The sequence below is a fragment of the Eptesicus fuscus genome, chromosome 16 (assembly GCF_027574615.1).
Source record: "Eptesicus fuscus isolate TK198812 chromosome 16, DD_ASM_mEF_20220401, whole genome shotgun sequence".
Taxonomy (NCBI): domain Eukaryota; kingdom Metazoa; phylum Chordata; class Mammalia; order Chiroptera; family Vespertilionidae; genus Eptesicus; species Eptesicus fuscus.
Window position 1 is genome coordinate 25,275,537 of NC_072488.1, and position 23,654 is coordinate 25,299,190.

Below are 23,654 nucleotides of genomic sequence, written 5' to 3' on the forward strand. Positions count from 1 at the left end.
CCTCTCTGGTACCAAAGTGCTCATTGTTTCATTTGTACCCCTTCCCGGGCATTCAGATGTCGTCACCCTGTAAATATTTCTTGGCCTTGTTTGGGAAACAGCCAGCTAACGAAACCTCCCTCAGCCCGTGCTGCCAGCTCTTAATGGCAACCCACTTCGATCCCAGAGCCCACAGTCCAACCTGGCCTCAGGCAAGGATCTGGGGCTGCTGGGGCCCTGGTGAGAGGCACCCAACAGCCTGGAGAGGACTGGGGAGGGTTCTTGGGGCACACCGAGGGCCCCCGGGAGGACAGTATATCAGCAGAACACCTCCCCATTCCAGCTGCAGGTTAGATGGATGGTGTGGAAGGCTGAATAACATCCCCCCAAAGGTGTCCACATCCTAATTCCCAGGACCTGTGAATATGCTCTCACATGGTGAAGGGAATTTGTTAAAGGCCGTGGGGAGACTATCTGGATTATCCAGGTGAGCCAATGGAACCACAAGGATCCTTCAAAGAGGAAGGCAGGAGGGTCCAAGTCAGGACCAGAAGTGAAGGGAGCAGGAGTTTGGAGTGATTTGAGGAGAGGAATGCAGGTGGTCTCTAGAGGCTGGAAAAGACAAGGAAACAGATTCTCCCCTGGGACCTCCCGAAGGAATCCCCCTGCCAACACCTTGACTTGAGCCCAGTGAGACTGATTTGGAGACTTCTGACCTCCAGAACTGTAAGAGAATACATGTGTGTTGTTTGAAGCAACAAGGTTTAGGGTAATTTGTTATAGCAGCCACAGGAAACTGATACAGATGGTTGAGGATTAGAAGCCTAAGCAGATGTGACCCTGCCTGGCATGTTTTCAAGCGTCCCCTCTGGCCCTGTGGAATAAAGGAAGCTCCAGCCTCTTCCATTCTCCTTGACGGCCCTCGGGTACCATGCAGGACCTCTGAGCTCTGAGACCTCAGAAAAGGGAGGCGGGGGCAGTGGCCAGCCCTCATCAAACACAGGGCTCTGTGACCTGCACAGTTCCCAGTGACCTGCCTTGATGTCCCACCCTGTCCCCTCCCGGCCACTCAGTCCCAGTGTGGTGAGGAATAGAAAACCTTGTCTGCCCCTGCCACCTGCCCCTGCCTAGTCGACTCTGGTGACCAGAGTTGCAGTGTCACGGAGCACCTTCCTGTCCACAGTCCTCGGGGACTAAGCCACACTCCCACCCAAAGCAGCCACATTGCTAACTCCCTCCCCGGCTGGCTGGGCCTCTCCCAGCCCCCTCCCCTGTCCCCACTCTTCAGAAGGGTGACACCTTTTTTCTGGAATCTGACACGGCCAAGGGTGTTAACAAGGCAGCAAGGAGCACCTGCTGGGAGACAATTCTCCATGTGCCCACCCCCTGGGCCTCCCCTTCCTCCAGCCACTCCTCTTCCTGCCTGTCCGTCACTCCCTCCTTTCTTACTCACCAGCCTCTGAGGATTCAGCCTGGACTCCCCCTGCCATCCAGAGAGGCCTCTTCTCTAGGGAGGCTGCTGATCAGCCCTGCAAGGTCTGGGTCTCCAGTGCTGGCCCCCACTAGCCCACCCAGGCCCTACATCCAGAGCCCGACCCCCCCCCCCACCACACACACACACACACACACACACACACACACACACACACTGGGCCTGGCAGGCTTGGCAAGCCAGCAGCCATACCTTGGGCCAAAACCAAAGATGTGTGAGGAGCCCAGCCAGAGGTCAGGCTGGCAAGAGGTGCCTGGGTTCAGGCCCCTGCTGTCTTTACCCAGAACAACCTCTACCTGGTACTGCTCTAGGCACTAACTTCACCCAAACTGGTCCTGCACCATCCTTTTTCCTTTCGACTCAGACAGATGCTAATGTGGGTCAATCTCTTCTTCATACCTGGAGAGGGACCTCTAGGGCAAGGGCCCTGCTTCATAAACCTCTAGGGGAAGCAGAACTGCCTGTGTCCTCACCCAGAGTTATTGGTGCTTGGTGCCTTCACACCACCTTAGGGGTGGTTCTCAACCTGGGCCACTCATTGGAATCAACTGGGGTGGGGGAGGGGGACACACTTTAAAAAAAAAAAAAAATACTGGGCCTGAGTTCTGGCCCCAGAGAGTTGGATGTGATCTGTTTGGGCGCTGACAACACCAGGAATTTTAAAGTCTCCCCAGGGGATTCTAAAATGCAGCTTAGAACCACTGATTCTGAACTTGCAGATTTTGGACTGTATTTTCAAGATAACAGGGCTTTCAAAGCAGTCCTCGGATCGGGGACCTGAGTCCCGGCAGCTCTGTGCTGCATCCGGGTAGGTGGCATCAAGCAGGTGAGAGATGATGCTGGAGGCAGGGGAGTCACCTAAGCAGCCTGTTGGCCCTCGGCCCCGGGTCTGGAAGGTGTCACCTGCAGGTCCAGAAAGCAGTGGGCGTGAGGAAGGAGGGAGAGAGAGGAGGAGGGGGAGGAGGACACACTGTCCCCAGCAGCGCTGTGACTTTTGACATGCTCTGACTTAATGGAGAGGAATTTCACATGGAAACAGCAGAGGACATTTGCAGCCAAGAAGAGTCATTCCCTTTGGTTGAAGCCAAATCCAGAGGGGAGAGGAACAGAGGATGCTCAGGGAAGCCAGGCAGGGACCTTGAGGAGCCAGAGTCACAGCAGCCAATGGAGGAGGGAGGAGGGGTCCTGCAGGGAAGGCCTCTGGGGCTCAGGATACAAGTCTCTTCCATCTGCACTAGGCTTCGCTGAGCCCTGGGGGCCATGTCATTTGATGTGCACAATGGTCCTGGTTGACAGGTGTTGCTATCCCAATCTCAGAGCTCAAGCTTAAGGTCAACTCGGATCTGTCCGTCTCTCCATTGTGGCAAGGACAGGAGGAGCCCTGCTCTTCAATCGTGTCTCGATTTTAGGCTCGTGGCCAGAGAGAGCCATCCAGAATCCCTCCGGCCTCTTGGGGAGAGCCTCTCCCTAACTGTCTAAAATTCTATAAGATATTGGAATACGCCAAAGAGGAGAAGTAAAACATTCTTCTCACCACCTAGATCCTGCCAGCACCTCAGTGAATACCTGGGCAGAGTCCCTGTCCCAGCCCCCAAACACACAGGAGGGTGGGGCCGCATTATGACCAGATGGCAGCACTGGTGAGGACGACAGGGCCCAGGTCCCCCAGCTCCACAAAGACAGACAGACGTCGTGGGAGTCAAAGGCAAAGCTTAGGGTACGGGCCCAATGCACCAGGGTGTCCAGAAGGCCCTGCAGTCTCGCCTCTGAAATATCTGCAGGCCAGTCAGACACCCTCTCCTCCTTCTGCATGGTCTTCATTCTCTCCTGGGACACCGGGAGCTGCCCTCCCCCCAGTTACACACACCACACAGCTGGGCCCCTGCAGCCTGGTCTGCACCGAGGGTCTAGGCCCTTCTGGCCAGAGCTGAGAGCCCAGGGGTGGACTCCTGACCCAAACCTGGATTCTCTCTCCTGGGAATCTAATACTGGAACCAAGAGGGCTGGTTGCATCCTTTCAGGGCGTTGACTCGGGAAATGCTATGAGAAAAGGCGAAGGTGGCTACATCAGATTCTGTACCTCAAAGAGGCCGTGAAATCAGCCTGCTGAGGGAGGAGGCCTCAGAGAGAGGAAGAGGGGAGACAGAGGGAGAGAGAAGTGGTTCCTGCCAGCCCCTGGCCCACAGTCTTGTCGGGAGATACCCCTACATACTGACAACACCATCGCCCCCCTCCCCTGTTGTTATGAGGGGTTCCTCGAACTTTCAGCCACAAACTCTCAGACTGACACGATCGCCTCTCTCTCTAGAACCACTTCCCCGAGCACCAGGTGCAACTGGAGAAAACACCTCTGTCAGCACCAGCTGATCCAGCGGAGACTCTGACCCACTTAGAAGATAAAAGGTGGAACTACCTGCCCGGTGGCCACCCTCTGATCAAAGTGGGACAGGAGCCAGCGCCTGAGACATCCCTCTGGTCTTCCAGTGGCTCTTAGGCCCTGAAGGACTGCAATGCCGGGAGTGTCTTCCACCAATGGGAAATTTGAATGAATTCAGTGAGATGGGGCCTGTCCTTCCTTGCCCCCAATACCCCTGTGATAAGGACCTACAAGACCAGAGAAATATAACAAACGCCTTTGAAAAATATAACAAACTACCGTATAAGCATTTTTTTAAAGTTCCTTCCAATTATTGATCAGTGACTGGCATCTCCCCACCCTTTGTGAGACCCCGGCTCTCATGTGTGGCCTCTCTCCAGCGCAGCTCCCTGAGCAGGCCGCCTCGGCATGCGTGGCTGCCTGTGGTCCCCGGCCTTCTGACGGAACCTCGGCCAACCCCCTCCCACCCTCCACTCCAGTCCGGCAGGCTAGGCTCCCTCTGTTTCCCTCCAGCACATGTTTATTCCTTTTGCGCCGTCCCCCACTACCACAAATTATGCAGTGGAGTTTCCCACATTTGGGGAAATCGCAATGGTCAGCACATCCGGAGTTCAATAGAGAGGCCTCGCCCTGGGAAAACCACCTTCGTGATCATGGTGTCTCCCCTGCCAGGTAAGTATGCACATGCTTATTCTTGCCTTTTGTCCAAACCAGGTTCCTTGCCTGCCACCTCCTTCCCTCTCCTCCCTCCCTCTCAGCCTCTTGGTATCCTCCTGCATGCTGCCTTGTCCCTGCTTCTGACCGCCTGCGGCCTTCGTTGTAGCAATTGTTCCTCTGGGCACCAGCTTCCTGAGACGAGGGCCTGTCCTCCCGGTGAAACCGCCCCTGAGCTCCCAACACCAGAAGGAGCTGCTTGGCCCAGCGTTCAAAGCCTTCCTCCAGCCGAGGGCCACCCCAAACTACCCCCCTGGCCTCATCTCCCCTACAGCCCTCCCCAAACTCAGTCACATGCCTTCTTCGTCTTTTTTTTTTTTTTAAGCCCCCACTCCCCAGTCAACTACACAGCACCTGGCACAGAGCAGATACTCAAAATATTTGTGTTGACTTGAAACCACAAATACTCGTCGAGTTGAATAAATATTGTTCTTTTCAAGGAGCTGAGAGAGAGAAAGAACCACCTGTTGGGATCCCATCAAGCTCAGCTTGGCCTTGGTTGAATGCGCACCCCCACCCGCCAAGGAAGTCTCCCTGAGACCCGAGCGCAGTCCAGGCCCAGCCGGAGAGCCGAGGCCCACAGAGCACGGCCTGGACACATCGGGCCCGTCTAAGCGGCTGCGAGGGCAGCCCGGGAAGTTCTCCAGGAAGACGACCTTTGACAAGAAACAGATTGAGCATAAAACTTATTGTTCAAATCAGGACACTTGTGAGAGGGAACTGGAAATTGTGCTGGGACTAGTCCAGGTAAGCAGGCTGGATGGTCACTCGGGGAAATCTATTCGGCTCTGTGTTCCAACCCTCCTAAGAGTAAACATAATAGAGTTTTCCAAACACAATAACTTGCTAAAAACAAAGCAGCTCAGGGCAAAGATGGCTTTATTTTAAAAGCCAATTGTGTTGTTGAAGAAAAGACTGTGTTCTCGCCCCATTCTGGCTATGCTCCGGGGCTGCTTGGGGTATTGTGCTGAAGATGTGTATGTTCCTGGGCCCGGGGTTCTCTGAAAACAGAACAGAAAACGGGAACTGATGAGAGCGCGACACCAAAACCTTGGAGCCTGCGGAGCCTGGCCGCTGGCTCAGGTGTGGCTGGCAAATCCCACCGAGGGAGACAAGGCCCGGGGCACCCTTGCACTGGAGCGTGTCTCTGGCGCTCAGACCTGCCCCTCTCCCCACAGCTGCAGAGGTGCTGAGAGACAAGCAAGCAACGGGGCCTAGACCTGCAGGGTGGCCGCTCACATGCCACCTCTGCCTCAAGGCACACTTGCCCCCACAGGGCAATTTGTCCCTGGGCATGCATCGGAGTCCCCTCTCGTGAACCTCCGCCTAGCAGTGAGGGGTTGGAGAGGATGCATTCTGCACCTGAGTGGTTGACCTCAAAAGCCCAAACTCGTGGGTTTCTGTCGCTGACCCAGCATGAGTAGTAAGGCATTTCTCTGCCACGGTCGGTGGGCCCAGGGTCAGAGCATTCTAAAGGGGTCTATGAATTCTACTTTTTAAAAGTCATGTTTTCATTTTGATGAAATTCCTTACAAAATTATTGTGCCAATTGTTTAAACAAAGCTGCTGTTGTGTGGTGATAAATGCAAATGACTGTCATTTCCATAGACTACGACTCGGATTTCTTAGGCCAGTGTTTTCCATGGGGTGCCCACATATTCTTGAAACCCAAAGGAATTTTATCTTGGGTTGCTGGAGGGACACCAGGTTCTGTGTGTGTGGTTAAGGGAAGAATTTTATTGTCAGATAGGCCTGGGCTCAGGTCCTAGCCTCACCCCTCATGGCTCAGTGTGACCTTGGGCCATGGGCTTCCCATGCCTCCCCCATCAAATGAGGTGCTGAGGCTCACGGGAGGCCCTCCAGGACGGGCGCTCCACACGCTAGCTGCAAGTATTATTCCCTGTTATCACCTTCTTGTCATTTCCTTCCTTCCTTGCAGCTTGTTATCTCTTCGGGAGACAGTGAGAGTGGAAATGGGATTACTCTGAGAGTGGGACAGAGAGTCAGCCCGGCGTGGATGAGGTCAGCTGCCTGCAGAAGCCGCTTTAAATGACAGGATGTTTCCTTTGCCAAAAGCAGAGGAGCAGCCTGGAAATCTCATCAAGTCCTGGCCGGATGTCAAAAAAGCTGACGCCTTTATTAGTGCTGTTAACGAGGAAGCAGCCTGTGTGAGAAGTCCCAGGAGACCGGCCCACAGAATAGGTTTGTGGGCCTGCACGGCTCCCCCACCCCCCGCCCACCAAGACCACCCCTCAGGAGGCTGCCGATGATGGTTCTGAGACCTTGAGAACATCTGGCTCCACCCCCCAGCCCTGATTTCACGGTCACCAGCAAGCTTCTGGTTGTCCTTGGCTTCCATGAAGAGTTGCCTATAATGGGAGACACGCCACAGAGTAGCAGCCCCAAACACCAGCAACCCCCTTCTGGCTTCTCCAGCATTTCCGGGGGGTTTGGTTAGCACGGCTCCAACTTCCTGGGGATGCTCAGCCCTGTGAGCTCCAACAACAGTCTGAGTCTGGATCATGGCGATGCCATTGGGGTATGAGGATCTGATTTAGGAACCCCCCAACTTCCTGTTGTCAGTCTGTTTTCAATGTTATTGGCAGGGACTCCCCAGTATTCATACCTCCAGATAAAGACCACATTACCCCACACCACAGTTAGCAACTCTGGAACAAGATCCTGAAGGCAAGGGCCCGGGACACCCGCTCCTACCCACTGCCCAGCTTCCCCTCCCCGCCTTCCCCCAGGGTGGGTCCATTTCCTTACAGGCAGGCAGGATTTATATTTCTGTCTCCCAACTATCTCAAATCTGGTAATATACCAGCGAGTTTGAGAGACTTTCAGACCGGTGTGCGGGCTGGAAACACCAAAGCCATGGGAATTAAAACTGTCTTTTAGAGTTTAAAAAAAAAAAAAAAGCCTCTGTTCATAAACTCCACGTTAAGCTTTTGAGATCTTCCTTGGTCTTCCCGGGGTCTCTGAGGCTCTCACACACTCCCAGAATCTACCTTCTCTGTGTCTCTAAGTGGACTTGAGCCTCTTCCCTGTCTCCTGAGCCCTGAAGGGCAGGATGATTGCTCATGCCTTCATAGTCTCCTTTGGTTCAATAATAATGTTTCTGCTCTTTCTTTTTGCTCTTAGAAGCCACACACACAAAGGAAGACAGTTCTGGATGGAGGGGGCAGCCTCAATTCATTAAAGGCGTTTCCCCGCAAAGCCACCCAGGTCATAACACGGATGGCTAATCACTGTGCTGGCTCTTCTCAGCTGGACCCATAATTCAGCTGCAGTCTTCAGGAGTCACCTGTGCCTGAACCCGGCCCAGGGCTTGCCAGGTATTTGAGCTCTAGACTCTGCTGCCTTGACAAGCAATTACACACACACACACACGCACGCACGCACACACACACACACACACACACACACACATTGTATATAATAACCCGCTTCCCACCTTCACAACCACCACCCCCCCCCAACACACAGCCATAAAACCTACAACCACAATCTGTCTTTTAGAATACTCACCGAACAGGCGGGCAAGAATCGAGGTACTTTGGATCGAAAACAAGAAGTAACGGAACTTGCTGAAGGTATTTTCAAGTCATAATGACCTGGTCCTGGGCCTTCACGCTATAGAAAAGTTTTTAAAAAGTGTTTCGTAATTACTAATACTTGATATATGTTAATGCTTTATTTGCCTTCTATAAATAAACATATGAATCAGTGTGACATGGTAGAAAAACTGGATTGGGGCTTGGAAGATCTTATTCATGTGTGCCCTGGCACGAGTCATTGTGAAATGGGAAAAATACCTGCTTTATCGACTTTACCTGCCTGTGGGATGACGGTGAGGACTAAAGGTTAAGTGACTGTAAAAGTCTCCTCTGCCCCAGCCTGAGCCCCCTCCCCACACTGGCATGCCTCACTCCACACTTGTCCCTCTGTTAATAGTGACTTGCACTCAGAGCTGTTAGCTTTATAAAACACACTTATTCTTTCATATAACTAATATATGGTATCTAAGTACAAACAAGTATTCACAGCGATTTACTGACATAAGTACAATGCCACGAGATTGACATAAACGGATGGACATAATTTTAAAAAGACAAACATCCCAAGAGAAAATTAGCAAAAGGCAATTTCACAAAGAGGAAATACAATTGTTCAATGAGGAGATTAGTGGGAGGCTTTAACCTTATTAATAACCAAAAAAGTTTTTATTAAAATAAGATTCTTTGGGAGGGGGTCTAGAAAATTAACAAAGGTAAAAAGAAAAAAGGAAAAAAGGAAGAGAGAGAGGAAGGAGAGAGAGAGGGAAGGGGAGAGAGAAAGAGAGAGAGAAGAGAGAGAGAGAGAGAGAATAGAAGGAAGGTTAAACAAAACTTCAAACACCAGCATGGATACTCATATATGATTCTGGTGGAAGTATAAATTTGATTAGTCTTTCTGGAACACAATTTGGCAAACTATGAAATAACTTAAAAACATATATACCTAGCCAAATGGAGAGAAAGAAGAGAGAGACTGGTTGCAGAAATCCAGAAGATAAATGAGTCCTAAGCCCAGAGATGGCAGGGAGAATGGAAATGGTCAAAACACTATAACAGATAATATAGACAAGATGTTAGCCTTTTATTTTCTAGTAATACACTTTTTTCTCTCCCATATTCAAATACCTACCAGGCGTCCTCAAACTACGGCCCGCGGGCCACATGCGGGTGTTTTTGCCGTTTTGTTTTTTTACTTCAAAATAAGATATGTGCAGTGTGCATAGGAATTTGTTCATAGTTTTTTTTAAACTATAGTCCGGCCCTCCAACGGTCTGAGGGACAGTGAACTGGCCCCCTGTTTAAAAAATTTGAGGACCCCTGATATGCTATTTGATAAACACGAGACTTTTTGGCATGATGTCTTGGATCTGTTTCTAAATAATGCAGGAAGTGGGCGGAGGTAGAGATGGGCCAAGGGCTGACCATTGTTGAACAGGCACATGGGATTTGATACAGCATCTGTCATATATATGTAGTATATATTCTTTATGGTTTCATAATACAAAGTTAAAGACAATGTATATTTATTATTTTTATTTAGCAATTCCACTTTTAGGAATTCATCCTAGTCAAACAACTGAGAATGTGCGCAAATATTTGACCATTAAGACATACACTAGAACATTGTTTCTAAATACTGAAAATGATAAATAAACTAAATGACCAATGACATGTGCCTGGTTAAATAAATTATGATTCTTTCATCCAGCTGCCCAGTGTTGATGAATTTTTATGGCCATAAGAGCTATTCCCAAATATTGTGAAGTGAAAAATAGAAGCTTAAAAAAATGTGCTTGAAAAAAATTGGGAATGAATGTTCACTGACAGTAGTTATAAGAAATATATTTTTTTAATTTGCTTATCAGCACATGGCTAATTTTTCTACAATTGACTTGAGTGCTCTTAAAATATGAAAAACAATTACACCTAATACTAGGTATACCGGTTAATAATACAGATTTTTTTTCAATAGATGGAGTTACACCAATGTTGATATATATGCGATTTGATATGTATGCTATTTTGTTGTATTGACAACAAGCTTCAAAACTTCATATGTCAAATTTTCTGAAGGTGTTAACATCACAGATATTTTTACACTTAAAATGTCAAATTTTGCCCTAGCCGGTTTGGCTCAGTGGGTAGAGCGTGGGCCTGCGGACTGAGGGGACCGGGGTTCGATTCCAGCCAGGGGCACATGCCCGAGTTGCGGGCTCGATCCCCAGTCGGGGGTGTGCAGGAGGCAGCCCATCAGTGATTCTCTCTCATCATTGATGTTACTATCTCTCTCTCCCTCTCCCTTCCTCTCTAAAATGAATAAAAATATATTTTTTTTAAATGTCGAATTTTGTGCCAAAAAAAAAAAAAATGAGCTAGAAGTTTTAATTCATTACTTTATTTTGAAGAAAAGTGCTGCTGAAAGTTATCACATACTTCAGGAAGCTTATGGTGAACATGCTCCATCTCAAGATACTTGTGAACACTGGTTTAAACGCTTTAAAAGTGATGATTTCGATGTGAAAGACAAAGAACGTCCAGGTCAACCGAAAAAGTTTGAAGACCAACAATTACAAGCATTATTGGATGAAGATGCGTGTCAAACTCAAAAACAACTTGTAGTAAGATTAAACGTTGCTCAGCAAACAATTGCTGATCATTTACAAGCAATGGGGTAGATTTTGCATTCGGATGTCAAGTGTGACTCCACACGATTAGCATCGGTAGCAGGAATCGAGAAAAAGCAAGCGAGTGCAAAGGGTTAAAGGAAGGAAAATGGGTGCCACATCAACTGAACGAAAGACAAATGGAAAACCGAAAAGTCATCAGTAAAACGTTGCTTCAACGGCACAAAAGAAAGTCTTTTTTGCATCGAATTCTGACTGGCGATGAAAAGTGGGTTTATTTTGAGAATCCCAAACGCACCAAATCATGGGTTGATCCAGGTCAACCATCCACATCGACTGCAAGGCCAAATCGCTTCGGAAAGAAGACAATGCTCTGCGTTTGGTGGGATCAGGAAGGTGTGGTATTATGAGCTTCTAAAACCAGGTGAAACTGTTAATACTGATCGCTACTGACAACAAATAATCAATCTGAATCACGCTTTGATTGTAAAACCACCAGAATGGGCCAGAAGACACAGCAAAGTAATTTTGCTTCATGATGACAAACCATCACACAAAACCAGTCAAACCGGTATGCGCAGTTTTAACCGGTAAAGGGTCAATCCGAATTTTTAACAGGTATCCGCATTATTAATCAGTACCGGTTAAAAATGTGAATTGAACCTTTACCAGTTAATAATTCGGATTTTGTAATCAAAGAAAACAGGATAATTTCAAGAGAAACATCAAAAGTGCTTTATTCAAAGTAATGTCCATTGCTAGCTACACATTTCCCCCATCTTTCAGGTAATTTGTGGATACCAACCCAATAGAACTTTTCTTGTTTTGAGGCAGACCATTCCGAGACCCAATTTTCCACTTCTTTGTACATCTTGAAGTGCTGCTCAGAAAGTGCGTGTGCCATCGATCGGAACAAGTGGGAATGTGAAGGAGCAAGGTCTGGTGAATATGGCGGGTGGGTTAATACTTCCCAGGCAAGATGTTTTAACGTGTCTTTAACTGGTTTTGAAGTGTGTGATGATGATCATCATGAAGCAAAATTACTTTGCTGTGTCTTCTGGCCCATTCTGGTGGTTTTACAATCAAAGCGTGATTCAGATTGATTATTTGTTGTCAGTAGCGATCAGTATTAACAGTTTCACCTGGTTTTAGAAGCTCATAATACCACACCTTCCTGATCCCACCAAACGCAGAGCATTGTCTTCTTTCCGAAGCGATTTGGCCTTGCAGTCGATGTGGATGGTTGACCTGGATCAACCCATGATTTGGTGCGTTTGGGATTCTCAAAATAAACCCACTTTTCATCGCCAGTCAGAATTCGATGCAAAAAAGACTTCCTTTTGTGCCGTTGAAGCAACATTTTACTGATGACTTTTCGGTTTTCCATTTGTCTTTCGTTCAGTTGATGTGGCACCCATTTTCCTTCCTTTAAAATCTACCCCATTGCTTGTAAATGATCAGCAATTGTTTGCTGAGCAACGTTTAATCTTTCTGCAAGTTGTTTTTGAGTTTGACACGCATCTTCATCCAATAATGCTTGTAATTGTTGGTCTTCAAACTTTTTCAGTTGATCTGGACGTTCTTTGTCTTTCACATAGAAATCATCACTTTTAAAGCATTTAAACCAGCGTTCACAAGTATCTTGAGATGGAGCATGTTCACCATAAGCTTCCCGAAGTATGCGATAACTTTCAGCAGCACTTTTCTTCAAAATAAAGTAATGAATTAAAACTTCTCACAAATGCTCTTTTTTTGGCACGAAATTCGACCTTTTTAAGTGTAAAAATATCTTTGATGTTAACACCTTCAGAAAATTTGACATGAAGTTTTGAAGCTTGTTGTCAATACCACAAAATAGCATACATATCAATCGCATATATATCAAACATACGTGTAACTTGATCTATTGAAAAAAATCTGCATTAGTAACTGGTACACCTGGTAAATGAATATGAAAAAGGAGTAAAAGAGAAAAGGAGGTAGGGAAAAAAGATAAAATGATCAGAACAGAAGACTGTATCCCGTAAGAGCCCTATCATAGGTAAGGCTGGGCCACAAATTAGCAAGGGATTTGGCAGGACAAGCAGGCTCTCCGAGGGCAGGATTCAGGAGCGGGGCTTCCCCATTCACTCCTGCGGGGGGCACAGCAGTGTAATTAGGGCTCCATCCTCAATTACTGCGCCATGAATCGAGTCTATTATTAACAGCCAAGCACAAGTCTGATAATCAAGGGATGGATGCGCCTCATAATTTTACAACTCATGGCAGAGAAATAAAAACAGGAATGTTTTCAAACAAATGCATATGTGGGACGGAGACGCTCTCTGTGCGGAGTGACCTCTGCACTCCCACTGGAGAAGTCTGAGCCGCCCCACAAACAAAGGCATGGAAAGCCAAGGGGACCTGGACAGGGACAGTCTGTGCAACGTCCCGTCCCCTTCGTTTGGCCCTAATAAGCACAGTACTCTCAAGCCCAGAGTGGTAGCTGGGGCAAAGGCTGCTGCTGAGTGTGCTACCGTTGGCTGCGTGCCTACGGCAGCCCAGCTGTCTGCAGGATGGCCAAGGAATGCCGCCACCTACACCTTCCCTCCCACCCCCACCCCACCAGCCTAATGTGGCTTTCATTTCTAAGCTTCCAAGTCATGAGCTCCTTGGGAGTCCAGGTGCCTGGCTAGCGAAGCACTGATGTCTGCCTGCACCATCCAGCAGCCTCCCTGCATGGGCTTGGCCATCTGAATTAAAAAAGACCAGCCCTGGTCGGTTTGGCTCGGTGGATGGAGCATCAGCCTTTGGACTGAAGGGTCCCAGGTTCGATTCCGGTCAAGGGGCATGTGCTTTGGTTGCAGGCACATCCCCAGTAGGGGGTGTGCAGGAGGCAGCTGATCGATGTTTCTCTCTCATCAATGTTTCTAGCTCTCTCTCCCTCTCCTATCCTCTCTGTAAAAAATCAATAAAATATATATTTTTTAAAATAAAAAATAAAAAAGACCAAGACTTGGGGCAAAAAGAAATGCCTGAATGCTATTTGCCCCACATGTGTCAGATGAAATCTTTTAAGTGGGAACATTAGGGAAGTGGATACGGGCCTAAGCTCATATTCCAGAAGCCACTGTTCTAAATGAAAAGTAATGATCGGGTCAGAGTCCAGCGATGGGAGGGAAACGTTTCCAGCAGAGTCCTGGCTTCTGCCCCAGGGAGGGCACGTGAGTGGGCAGAGCAGGAATGCAGGGATGGGGGCACTGGCCAGGAGGGCTCTGAATGCACGTCAAAGAGTGGACCTCATTCAATGGAAGGGGTTTAAAACAAGGACTTTTGAACTGTGCCCTACTCTTCCTTGAGGTTGGGGAGTCTGCTCCCTCATTTACTGGGGAGCACTGAGTGTGACCCAGAGCTTTGGTCCACATTAAGCGGGATGCACGGGTGAAGGGCGGCACCTCTTGCATAAATCGAAGGGGTCACTTCTTAAACCTTGCTATTGCCACGGCCATGCTTTGGCAACTCTGGGTTTCCCGAAACTAAACCTATCAGAGACCACTGACATTTGGTGCCAACGGAGAACAGAGCCGTCACCTTCCTCGAGTCTGCTGCCCAAAGAAACTACAGGAGCCCTTTTATAGTAGCCGTTCTTCTGCTTTGGGGCATGGTTATATCTCAACCCTCCTGACAAGATGATAATACCTTTCTCTTCCCTTTAAAAAGTCCTATTTAGTTGAGGTTCTACTTGAGGAGCTGTAGGGATTACACAGATGAATAAAATACTATCTTTAAGCTCAGAGTTCATAGTCCAGTGAGGGACACAGGCAAAACCAAATAAAAACACCCCAAAAGAAGAAATAAGGTGTGAGGAGCTGAGTGAGGACTGAGCGAGCTGCCTGGCTCCAAGATTCTACGCCAGGCCCTGGTGGAAGCGGCCTGTGCTAGCTACGTGTGATCTCAGGGGCCACAGGGTATTACAAGGGCAGGAGCTTTCCACTCACCGCAGGACTCGAATGCGAAGGCCCCACTGACTCTTCTGGAGTGCTCCTGGGTTCCCATCATACCCTGAAGGAGCGTGACTCGTTTGGTGACAACCGCTTATGGCCAATGACGCTTATTACCATTATAGGCCTTTGGTAAGCCCTGCCATCCCCCCACTACACACACTCCTTCAGGGCTGAGAGAATGGAACTGGTTCATCCACACAACACTGCTCAGGAAGGACAAGGTACCAGGTGCCTCTGAAAGACTGTGTGAGAGTAGACGAAATTACAAGTTTGTATGTGTTGAATTACGTCCTTCCAAAATTCATAAATCCTGTGACTCTTCGTTCTGTTGAATACTAGTACCCACCCCCCCCCACCCCCACCAAGTTCACAAGTCCTGTGGCTTTTGAATTCCCAGTAGCTCAGACTGCGACCTTATTTGGAAATAGGGTCATTCCAGATGTGATTAGTGAAGATGAGGTCATTAGAACGGGCCCTAAGCCAATATGAAGGGTGTTCTTTATATACAGGGGAATTTTGGACTCGGAGACACGTACACGGGGAAAACACCCTGTGAAGATGAAGGCAGAGATCTTGCGGAAGATCGCCAGTAAACCACTGGGAGCTCTGAGAGGAGTGGGACAGAAGGAACCACATGGCTGGCACCTTGGTCTTGGACTTCTAGATTCTAGAAGAGTGAGAAAAAACACCTATTTCTGTTGTTTAAGCCGCTCAGTTTGTAGGACTTAGTTACAGCAGCCCTAGCAATTAAATACACAAGTGTTCAGTCCATTTCCTCAACGAATACATGTACAATGTGCCACACAGAGTGCTGGGAGGTGGGAATACAGCGGTAAATAATTGTCTCCCAATATCCTTTTTCTCCTATTCCTTGGTATTAGATCAATTTTTTAACTGGGCACATGTCTACCCAGAATAAAAACTAAATTTCCCAACCTCCCTTGCAGCTAGGTGTGGCCACATGGCTAATTCCTGGCCAATAGGATGGAGGTGGAAGAAGTGTGTGCAAATTCCAAGGAGCATCTTTAAGGAGAGGGCTGCTTGTCCATCTTCCCCACCCTCCTGCCTGCCAGCTTGTCCCCTATTCTCAGCTCTCTGGGACCATGGGAATGGAAGCCATGCTTAGCAGAGCAGCACACCAAAATCTGATGCTGTGGAATTGCCACCCCAGCCTGAAACCACCTACTGCAGGCAGTATGTGCAAGAGAAAATAATGTTCCTACCTTGTTTAAAATAGTCATGTGGGGTCCTTGTTACTGGCTTAATCGAAAAGATATACTCTCATGGACCTTACATCCTAACAGGGAATATATGCCTTACTAAAAAATATACTGACAAATGTGTGGAATATCACACAAAGGAACACAGACAGTGTGCTATGGGAGTGCATGGAAGCGGGTAAACTGATCTGATTTGAGGGGCCTAAGAAGCCCCTTAAAGAAGCACATTTGAGCAGAAACCTAAAGAACGAGGAGGAGGAGCTTGTAGGGTAAAAAGGCTGATGGAAGGGTTTGAGGAAGCAGTAATAGGAAAGGTTAGGGAAGGCCAAAGCGGGCCGGGAGCCTAGAGAGAAGGATGTTGTTCATTTTAACCTGTAGTCAAATTCACTGCATCACAAACAATAAAATAAAATAAATAAAAATGCATAGACTCCTGTCAAAAATACAGTTAGGAGTGTAAAATTCAGCCTTCTCTCTACAGTTAATCACTTGATTGTTTTTTTACATGTGTATTAACACTAAGAATGATTTTACAATTTAATTGCAGATGTAAAATGTTAATCGTCACCCTTGTATTTCCAGTCTCCATAAGTCCTCAGTGTTCTGCAGCCTCCTCATTTGCAGGCAGGAGTGCAGGCTCAGCGGACTCTCCATGGCTCGGCCCTGCTTGCTCCCCACCCCCACGCTCCATCCTGACCTTGGGCCCTGCCAGAGAGTTGCCCCATCCCTGCTGCCATCTCTAGCTCACATACCCATTCTCGTTTGATCCTCACAACAGTGTAGGGAAATGCTATTACCTCCATTTAACTGATGAGAAAGTGAGGTTCAGCGGGGTTAGAAACAAATGACTAAGCGCCTCAGCTGCAGGAGCCAGAGCCAGTTACTGGCCCTCCTCCTCCCTGCTGGGAGGTGTCAGTATGTAGTTCTAAGCATTTCATTTTTAATCACAGCTAAAGGGAACCTAAATGAGCATACTGTCTGTCCCTAATGATCCTAGCACAAACAACTCTCAGTGAATCATACTTGGAGAGAAAGGGTCAGAAATAAATGTATAGTCCCAAATGTGTGTGTGTGTGTGTGTGTGTGTGTGTGTGTATATATATATATATATATATATATATATATATATATATATAACAAGTGATATGCAACATAAACTGAAATTACTACATGGGATAATAAAAACGACCCCCCCCCCCAAATTTGGTGAGAAGGGAGTGAGAGGAGGACCATATTGTGCAAAGAAGAAAACAGATGCCTCTCAAGGAGGGTAGACTCCTGTGTGGAGGTGGCACAGAGAGAAGCTGGCAGCTTCGGGGAATTCGGGAGGCAGGTGGCACGGTGTATCTGACTAAAGAAATTCCAGAACTCAGTAAATATTGGTCTACATCTTCAGAGGAAAAAGAAGGGAGACATACATGTTGGTGGGTGGGGTACAAGCAAATCTGTCAGGGGCCAAAATTATTCACATTTGTGAAATTAAGAATTGGCGTACCTCTGAAGCCTAGCTCGGTGCTGTTTATTTCTGCTGAGACCGTGGCAGTCTCGGTTTCCAGGTATGGGCTGTGTGGGTGGGGCAACACTGAGTGGTCACAAACCTGCCCACCCTAGAAATGTAGCTTGTCTAGAAATGCATGTGCCAGGGACCACCAGGTAATTTAGAATTGCCAGAGGTGTTTACTGGCCCATCCTCCCTTTTCTACATGACCCTGGGAGCAGAAGGGGCCCCACCATTGTTAGAAATCTGAGGTGGTACTTCTGCCTGGGAACTTCCAATCCAGCTGGCAACCCCCTACTCCTGGTCACAGCAAGTGGTCCAGGGTCAGGCACAGGACCACCACTTGGCCAGTCAGAAGCACTTGCCTTTTCACAACAGCTGGGGCTGCTGGAGGTGGTCTTGCCCAGCTCATGAGGAGACCATGTCCAAAGGATGGAGAAAAGTAAATCAGTGGCCAACATGCCCAAGGCTATGTGCATCAATAAATTCCACCCCACCTTTATGTTTGTACTAGAGGCCTGGTGCATGAATTCGTGCACATTGAAAGGAAATTAATTAGAAGAAATATTTTAATATCGCTTTTCGCCATTTCTCTATAATAGAAGTGTCAACCAAATTCACAATCGACGACAGATCGAAACACACGCGTGCAATTGGCGCCAGCGAGAGCTTTATATATAGATAAACTTGCTTAATTAGACCTGCTTTCTGATGTAGCTAAACTTTTCCAGCCCAGTGAAGCACCCCAAGTTCTCTTTCAGGTAATTGTCAGCAACACAGCAGTAAATATCAACATGAAGCAGATTATTATTGTAGATCACGCAGGGAGAACAAAGGGTAAAATACTTAACTGCAGCAGTGTATGACTATATTCTGTGCAGTGAGAAAACCTGAAGTCATTTTTAAGGTCCTCCATTTCTTCTTTTCAGTTGGGTCAAGTTTCTAAGCTTTCTAAATCTCCGTTTTTCTGGCTAATGAAAAGAAAATAGGATTCCACCGAGTCTCCTATCTACCTACTCCAGGACTTCTGTGAGGATCAAATGAGATGAGGCATGGGAAAATGCTTCACAGATATTTGGTTAAAGTGTAAAATGTTTGCACCTGGCTATAAAACAAGTCGTGTTGCTGGGCTGAAGAAACTGAAAGGAGGCTAGTCATCGCTAGGGAGAGGAAGCTGGGCATTGCTACCTGATGTCATTACCCGGTGCCCACAGCAACTGTTTTCCAGGCTGGACTGGGCTGTGGGCCGCATTTTGCACCATGGGGTCTCAGCAGTGTTGGCTGCGATTTGGTGGGGTGTCGCTCCAGGGTGGTGGTGGGGCCTGTGTCCCAGTTGGGGGAAGCCAAGTGTTGCTTTGTGGGCACCAGGTCCACGGTGCTGTTTCTCTGTAAACGGCCAATGCGTGTCACGGCAGCTCCTGCATTGAGTGCCTGCCCCCTAGTGGTCAGTGTGCATCATAGCGACTAGTTGAACGGTTGGACACTTAGCATATTAGCCTTTTATATACATAGATTCTTTGCTTAAGCTAACTGGGTTGGGTTTCTGTCCCTTGCCACTGACTAAAATCCTAATATATTCTTTTTTCTATTTCCTGTCAAGATATTGTTATAAGAAAGGAGTGTAGGGCCCAGCTGGTGTGGCTCAGTGGTTGAGCATCAACCTATATGACCCAGGAGGTCACAGTTTGATTCCCAGTCAGAGCACATGCCCAGGCTGTGGGCTTGATCCCCAGTGTGGGGAATGCAGGAGGCAACCAATCAATGATTCTCACACATCATGTTTCTATCTCTCTCTCCCTCTCCCTTCCTCTCTGAAATCAATTTTTTAAAAAATAAAATAAATAAAAAAGAAGTGCAGGAAATTCCTCACACTCACAGCCAGGCAGGGATCTATGACTGCTGGTGTTAAAAGCATTGGAAAACTTGCACAACTTTCTGAAAAATAAAAATTGCCAGGATATCTTTTTCTTTAAAATCCTAGCACATCTATCTGTAACTGTATTTGAAAGGTTGTATTTTTCCAAAAATGTTACCTACAACCGAATTCATCTTTGAGGACATTGAGACCGAGACCTGCTTTCATTATCTTAACTTTCAGATTCCATTCAATTTGTGTTTGGCATTATGCAATCTGACCAAGTTTATTACTTATTTTTCTGCACCTCATGAAATTTTAAACTATCATCTTAGTTTCTTTTTGTAGTTTACTTTTTAAGTATAGTTAGTATACAATATTAGATTAGTTACATTAGTTTCAGGTATATAATATAGTGATTCAACATTTTTATACCCTACAATGTGATCACCACACTAAGTCTAGCATTTTGGTGCATTTCCTGTTTGTTATACTCATAATTTTTCTTATATTATTTTAATCATAATGTGCATACCAATCTGTATCCTGCATTTTTCATTACATATTAGATCACAAACATTTGCTGCTATTTCATAATGTTAACAATTGTTTCAATGGTTGTAAAATATTCCTTTAAGTGTATACACAAAATTCTTTTTTAATTATTTCCCTTCTATTGAATATTAAATTGTGGCTGTTGCTATCTTACTATTATAAATAATCCCTTGATGATATCTTTGTATAGATGAATAGTTCTGCATATAATATTATTACATTAGGAGGATTTTCTCCAAATGGAATTGGAGGGCTAAAAGATATAAACAGTTTTTATAGTTCAATACATACTGTGAAACTGATTTTCAAGGGATTGTGTTAGTATATACTCCCACCAGCAATTAGAAAAGACAAGCATTGAGTCTCTATAGTCCACTGCCAAGTAGATATTGGAGAGAAAAAAAAGATTTAGAAAAATAAAATCTTCCTTACTCTTCTAAATAACATCACCAGCCCCATCCGAGTGGCTCAGATGGATAGAATGTCATCCCATACATCAAAAAGATGGTGGGTTCGATTCCCGGTCAGGGCACATACCTAGGTTGGAGGTTCAATCCCTGGTTGGTGCACAGGGGAGACAACCAATCTATGTTTCTCTTTCTTTCTCTCTCTCCCTAAAAGTCAATAAAACATATTCTCGAGTGAGGATTTTACATACATAAACAAATAAATAAATAACATCACTTGTGGCCCCTATATGTTCAAAGAAATTATGCAGAATATCTGGTATCCTTCTTACTGACATTTTCAAAGACATTCAGGAGGGAACAAAATTTATGTAATTTGTTGGTAGATCAGGAGATTTATTTGGGTCATTTCTAAAAGCAGTTAAATTAATTAAAGGGAGGGCAAGAGGAAGAAAATCCACAAATGACAAGTTTTATTTTGTTCAATTTGATTGCATAAGAAGGACTAAGATTTGTTACAGTTTGCTTTCTCTCTTAAAAAAAAAAAAAAGTCCTGCTATGAGGACTGGACCTTTGGGTCCTGGCATTTGTGGGGCGTGGTCATTACAAAGGTGCTAAGAGGGAATGGTGGCTGTAGAAGTTCCCGATACAATATTTTTCTGTAGGTGCAAAAAGGCCCTTTTTACTTATGGTAGACATGTGCTCTGGCATCTGTCCCCAAACACTTAGTCTATCTTATGGGCAAAGCAATTATGCTGATCAATAACTGAAATAGCCAATAAGTACACCACCTTACATTGGTAATTTCAAGACTAAAAACTGTTTTCCAACCAGACAAATCCCTCACCAACTGCTTCTGCTGAGAGCCACCTACACTTCAGGGACAAAATGTAATTCACCAACGGAATCCCTGACAAACAAGAAGGCTGTGTTTTTTAACAAGTGAAAATGGCTCCTGAGAGGCACTTAAGATCCTAGAGGATTTTCAGATTAAAAGTTAATGTACTTTTTATGACTGAAAAATCGTGTAGTAATCTGCTATGCCTTTACATGGTCATCTAGTCCTTTTTTAATAGACTGCTCCTGGAGATTTTATGCATAAGTGATTACATTTCAATGAGCTAGTTTTCACGGATGATGGAAAGAAAGGAGGATGAGATATGCACCTGTATGTATCCATCTTTTATAACCTGCTCGTTCTCAAAACGGTTTAAAGTGACTCGGTGAATGTCTCTAGGCCGTACTATGTTGCACCAGATCCACAGGTCAGATTTCTGGTGATTGTAGGTTTCAGGTATAGCAACAATGAGACAATAGGGCTCAAATGACACCACGACCTTACCATGCAACTATACACAAAACACATCTCGGAAGAATTAGTCGCACATTTTTTTCTTTTTCCTTTTCTTTTTTTAAATATATTTTTATTGATTTCAGAGAGGAAGGGAGAGGGAGAGATAAAACCATCAATGATGAGAGAGAATCACTGATTGGCTGCTTCCTGCACACCCCACACTGGGGATCGAGCTCACACACCGACTGGGAATCGAACCGTGACCTCCTGGTTCCTAGGTCGATACTCAACCACTGAGCCACGCCAGGCGAGCCGTTACAAATTTTTTTTCAAAATCAAAATGCCAAGCCCTGACCAATGTGGCTCAGCTGGTTGGCGCTCAGTTGGACAACACTCAACCAACTGAACCACACTGGCCAGAGCTGTTTCTTATTTTTAAGAGCATACACGCAGCACAGTATTTCATTAGAATAACACTATACTGATTCATTTACAAAGCTAGCACTCTTAGAAACATCTTTCATACACATGTCTTAGGCACGCATGTCTTTGAATAGGCTCTAGATAGCCTAAGACAACTATTTTTAAGTCTTGGCTATTCTTCTGACAATTATTTTCTTATCACTAAATAGTATGTGCATTTTGTTATTTCTTAGTTGGCATTTTAGACATTATCTACTGATGACTTCTTAGAATAAATGAAGAAATATCTCTCTTGCTCCATCTCCTGCTCATCCAATCAAAAAGTAGCATTTTAAAATCAATGTTTCCTAAATAACTGTTATTCCTTGCAGAGCCAACTTATATAACATGATTTCTTGTTTGCACGGTCTTTTGTTTTACCTGGAGTTAATTGGTGCCTTGTTTTTGCACTTGCATATTTTGCTATTCGTATTTTCTTAATTGTTCTTGAGTGCTTTTTCCTGTAGGAACATTCTTTCTGGAGTTCTTCCAGTTTCTTTCTTAGTGTGGATTGTTTTCTCTCTCAGCCTGCTGTATAGTGGTCCTGTTACAGGACAGGGGATCTGGCCCTGAGCTGGTTTGCCAAGGGCCTGCAGGTAGGGTGTGGGTTCTTGACTTTGTGCGGAAAAGATTTCATAAGACAAGTCCAAGTGACTTTGAGGGTACATTTACTAAAGCTGGGGACAGTGAAACAAGGAAGGCCTTAGCACAGAAGAAGCAACAGGAGAGCCTAGGTTGGGCTGCTTTAGCTCCCTGGGAAGTCAGAGAAAAAGGGGGCCTTGGAGACAGGGTCAGGGGATTCGTCCAGGGCGAGCTGCTTCTGCTTCCCTGGTTGCAAGTCTTGTGGGGTCCCTGACAGTTTAGGAGATGTGTGCTTGTGGGAGAAGAAGAGGGGCAAGAGCAAAGGCATGGGTGTGCTCCCGGGAGAGTGAGCCCTGGGTTCTTTGTCTTAAGGGTTTTATCTCTCCCTTGCAAGTGGGAATCTTAGGGGAGGTCTCAAGGGAGGCTTTCAGCAGAATATTCATCAGTTTTCCAGGTGTGCTCTTTCAGGCTCATGGTCTGTACTGATTGGTCAGCGCCAGAGCTGGGGGTCATTGGTCATTGCAGCTGGTCCGAGAGTCGCCCACCTGGTTTTGCTACTTTTCTGGGCCTAGAGCTGAAATACAACTGAGGCCTAGATGTTATCCCTAGGGAGGTATCTGGCTGTAAATTGCTCGGCCATTTTGTTAAGCTGTCTCATTTTCCCCATTCCACTTGCCAAGGAGTTTTCCTAGCTTCTTACTGTCCTGCCTCACTCTATACCTCTTAATAACTGTGTGTCCTCAGACAATTAACTTCCATCACCCAATCTATCAAATAGAGATAATAAATACCACCCCATCAAGTTGCTGGGAGGATTAAGTGAAACGGGATATGTCTGTCACAGAGCACTGTGCCAGGAACCAGAAAACACTCGATGCATTATCGCTCAAGCCGGTCTTAGTAGTAGTAGATTTATGAAGTTTCTTCCAGTTGTATGAGTCCTTAACAGTTCTGTGACTATGATTTTAATTTTTAAAACCATCAAATTGAATGAGTTTTTCAGATAAAGGCTTATAATGGCCTAACAATTAGTGTGTTTATCTCAAGAACAC

At 46.2% G+C, this 23,654-nt stretch overlaps 1 protein-coding gene and 1 pseudogene across 2 annotated transcripts in view; both read right to left on the bottom strand.

Annotated features, from left to right (window-relative positions):
* Nucleotides 1–4,378: 4,378 nt before the first annotated feature.
* LOC114230352 (U1 spliceosomal RNA) lies at nt 4,379–4,528 on the bottom strand (annotated as a pseudogene).
* Nucleotides 4,529–5,424: 896 nt separating this feature from the next.
* The window catches only part of STPG4 (sperm-tail PG-rich repeat containing 4), a 38,105-nt gene continuing 19,875 nt past the window's right edge, over nt 5,425–23,654 (bottom strand). The window contains exons 6-7 of one of the 2 annotated variants that reach the window (XM_028139973.2): nt 8,094–8,198; nt 5,425–5,563 (exon numbers count right to left, since the gene is read on the bottom strand). In XM_028139973.2, the coding sequence (XP_027995774.1) occupies nt 5,447–5,563; nt 8,094–8,198 (222 nt within the window). In that variant the 3' untranslated portion in view covers nt 5,425–5,446. Of the gene's footprint in view, nt 5,564–6,748; nt 6,932–8,093; nt 8,199–23,654 lie in introns of those variants that run through there. The other variant, XM_028139974.2, reaches the window with a different exon arrangement.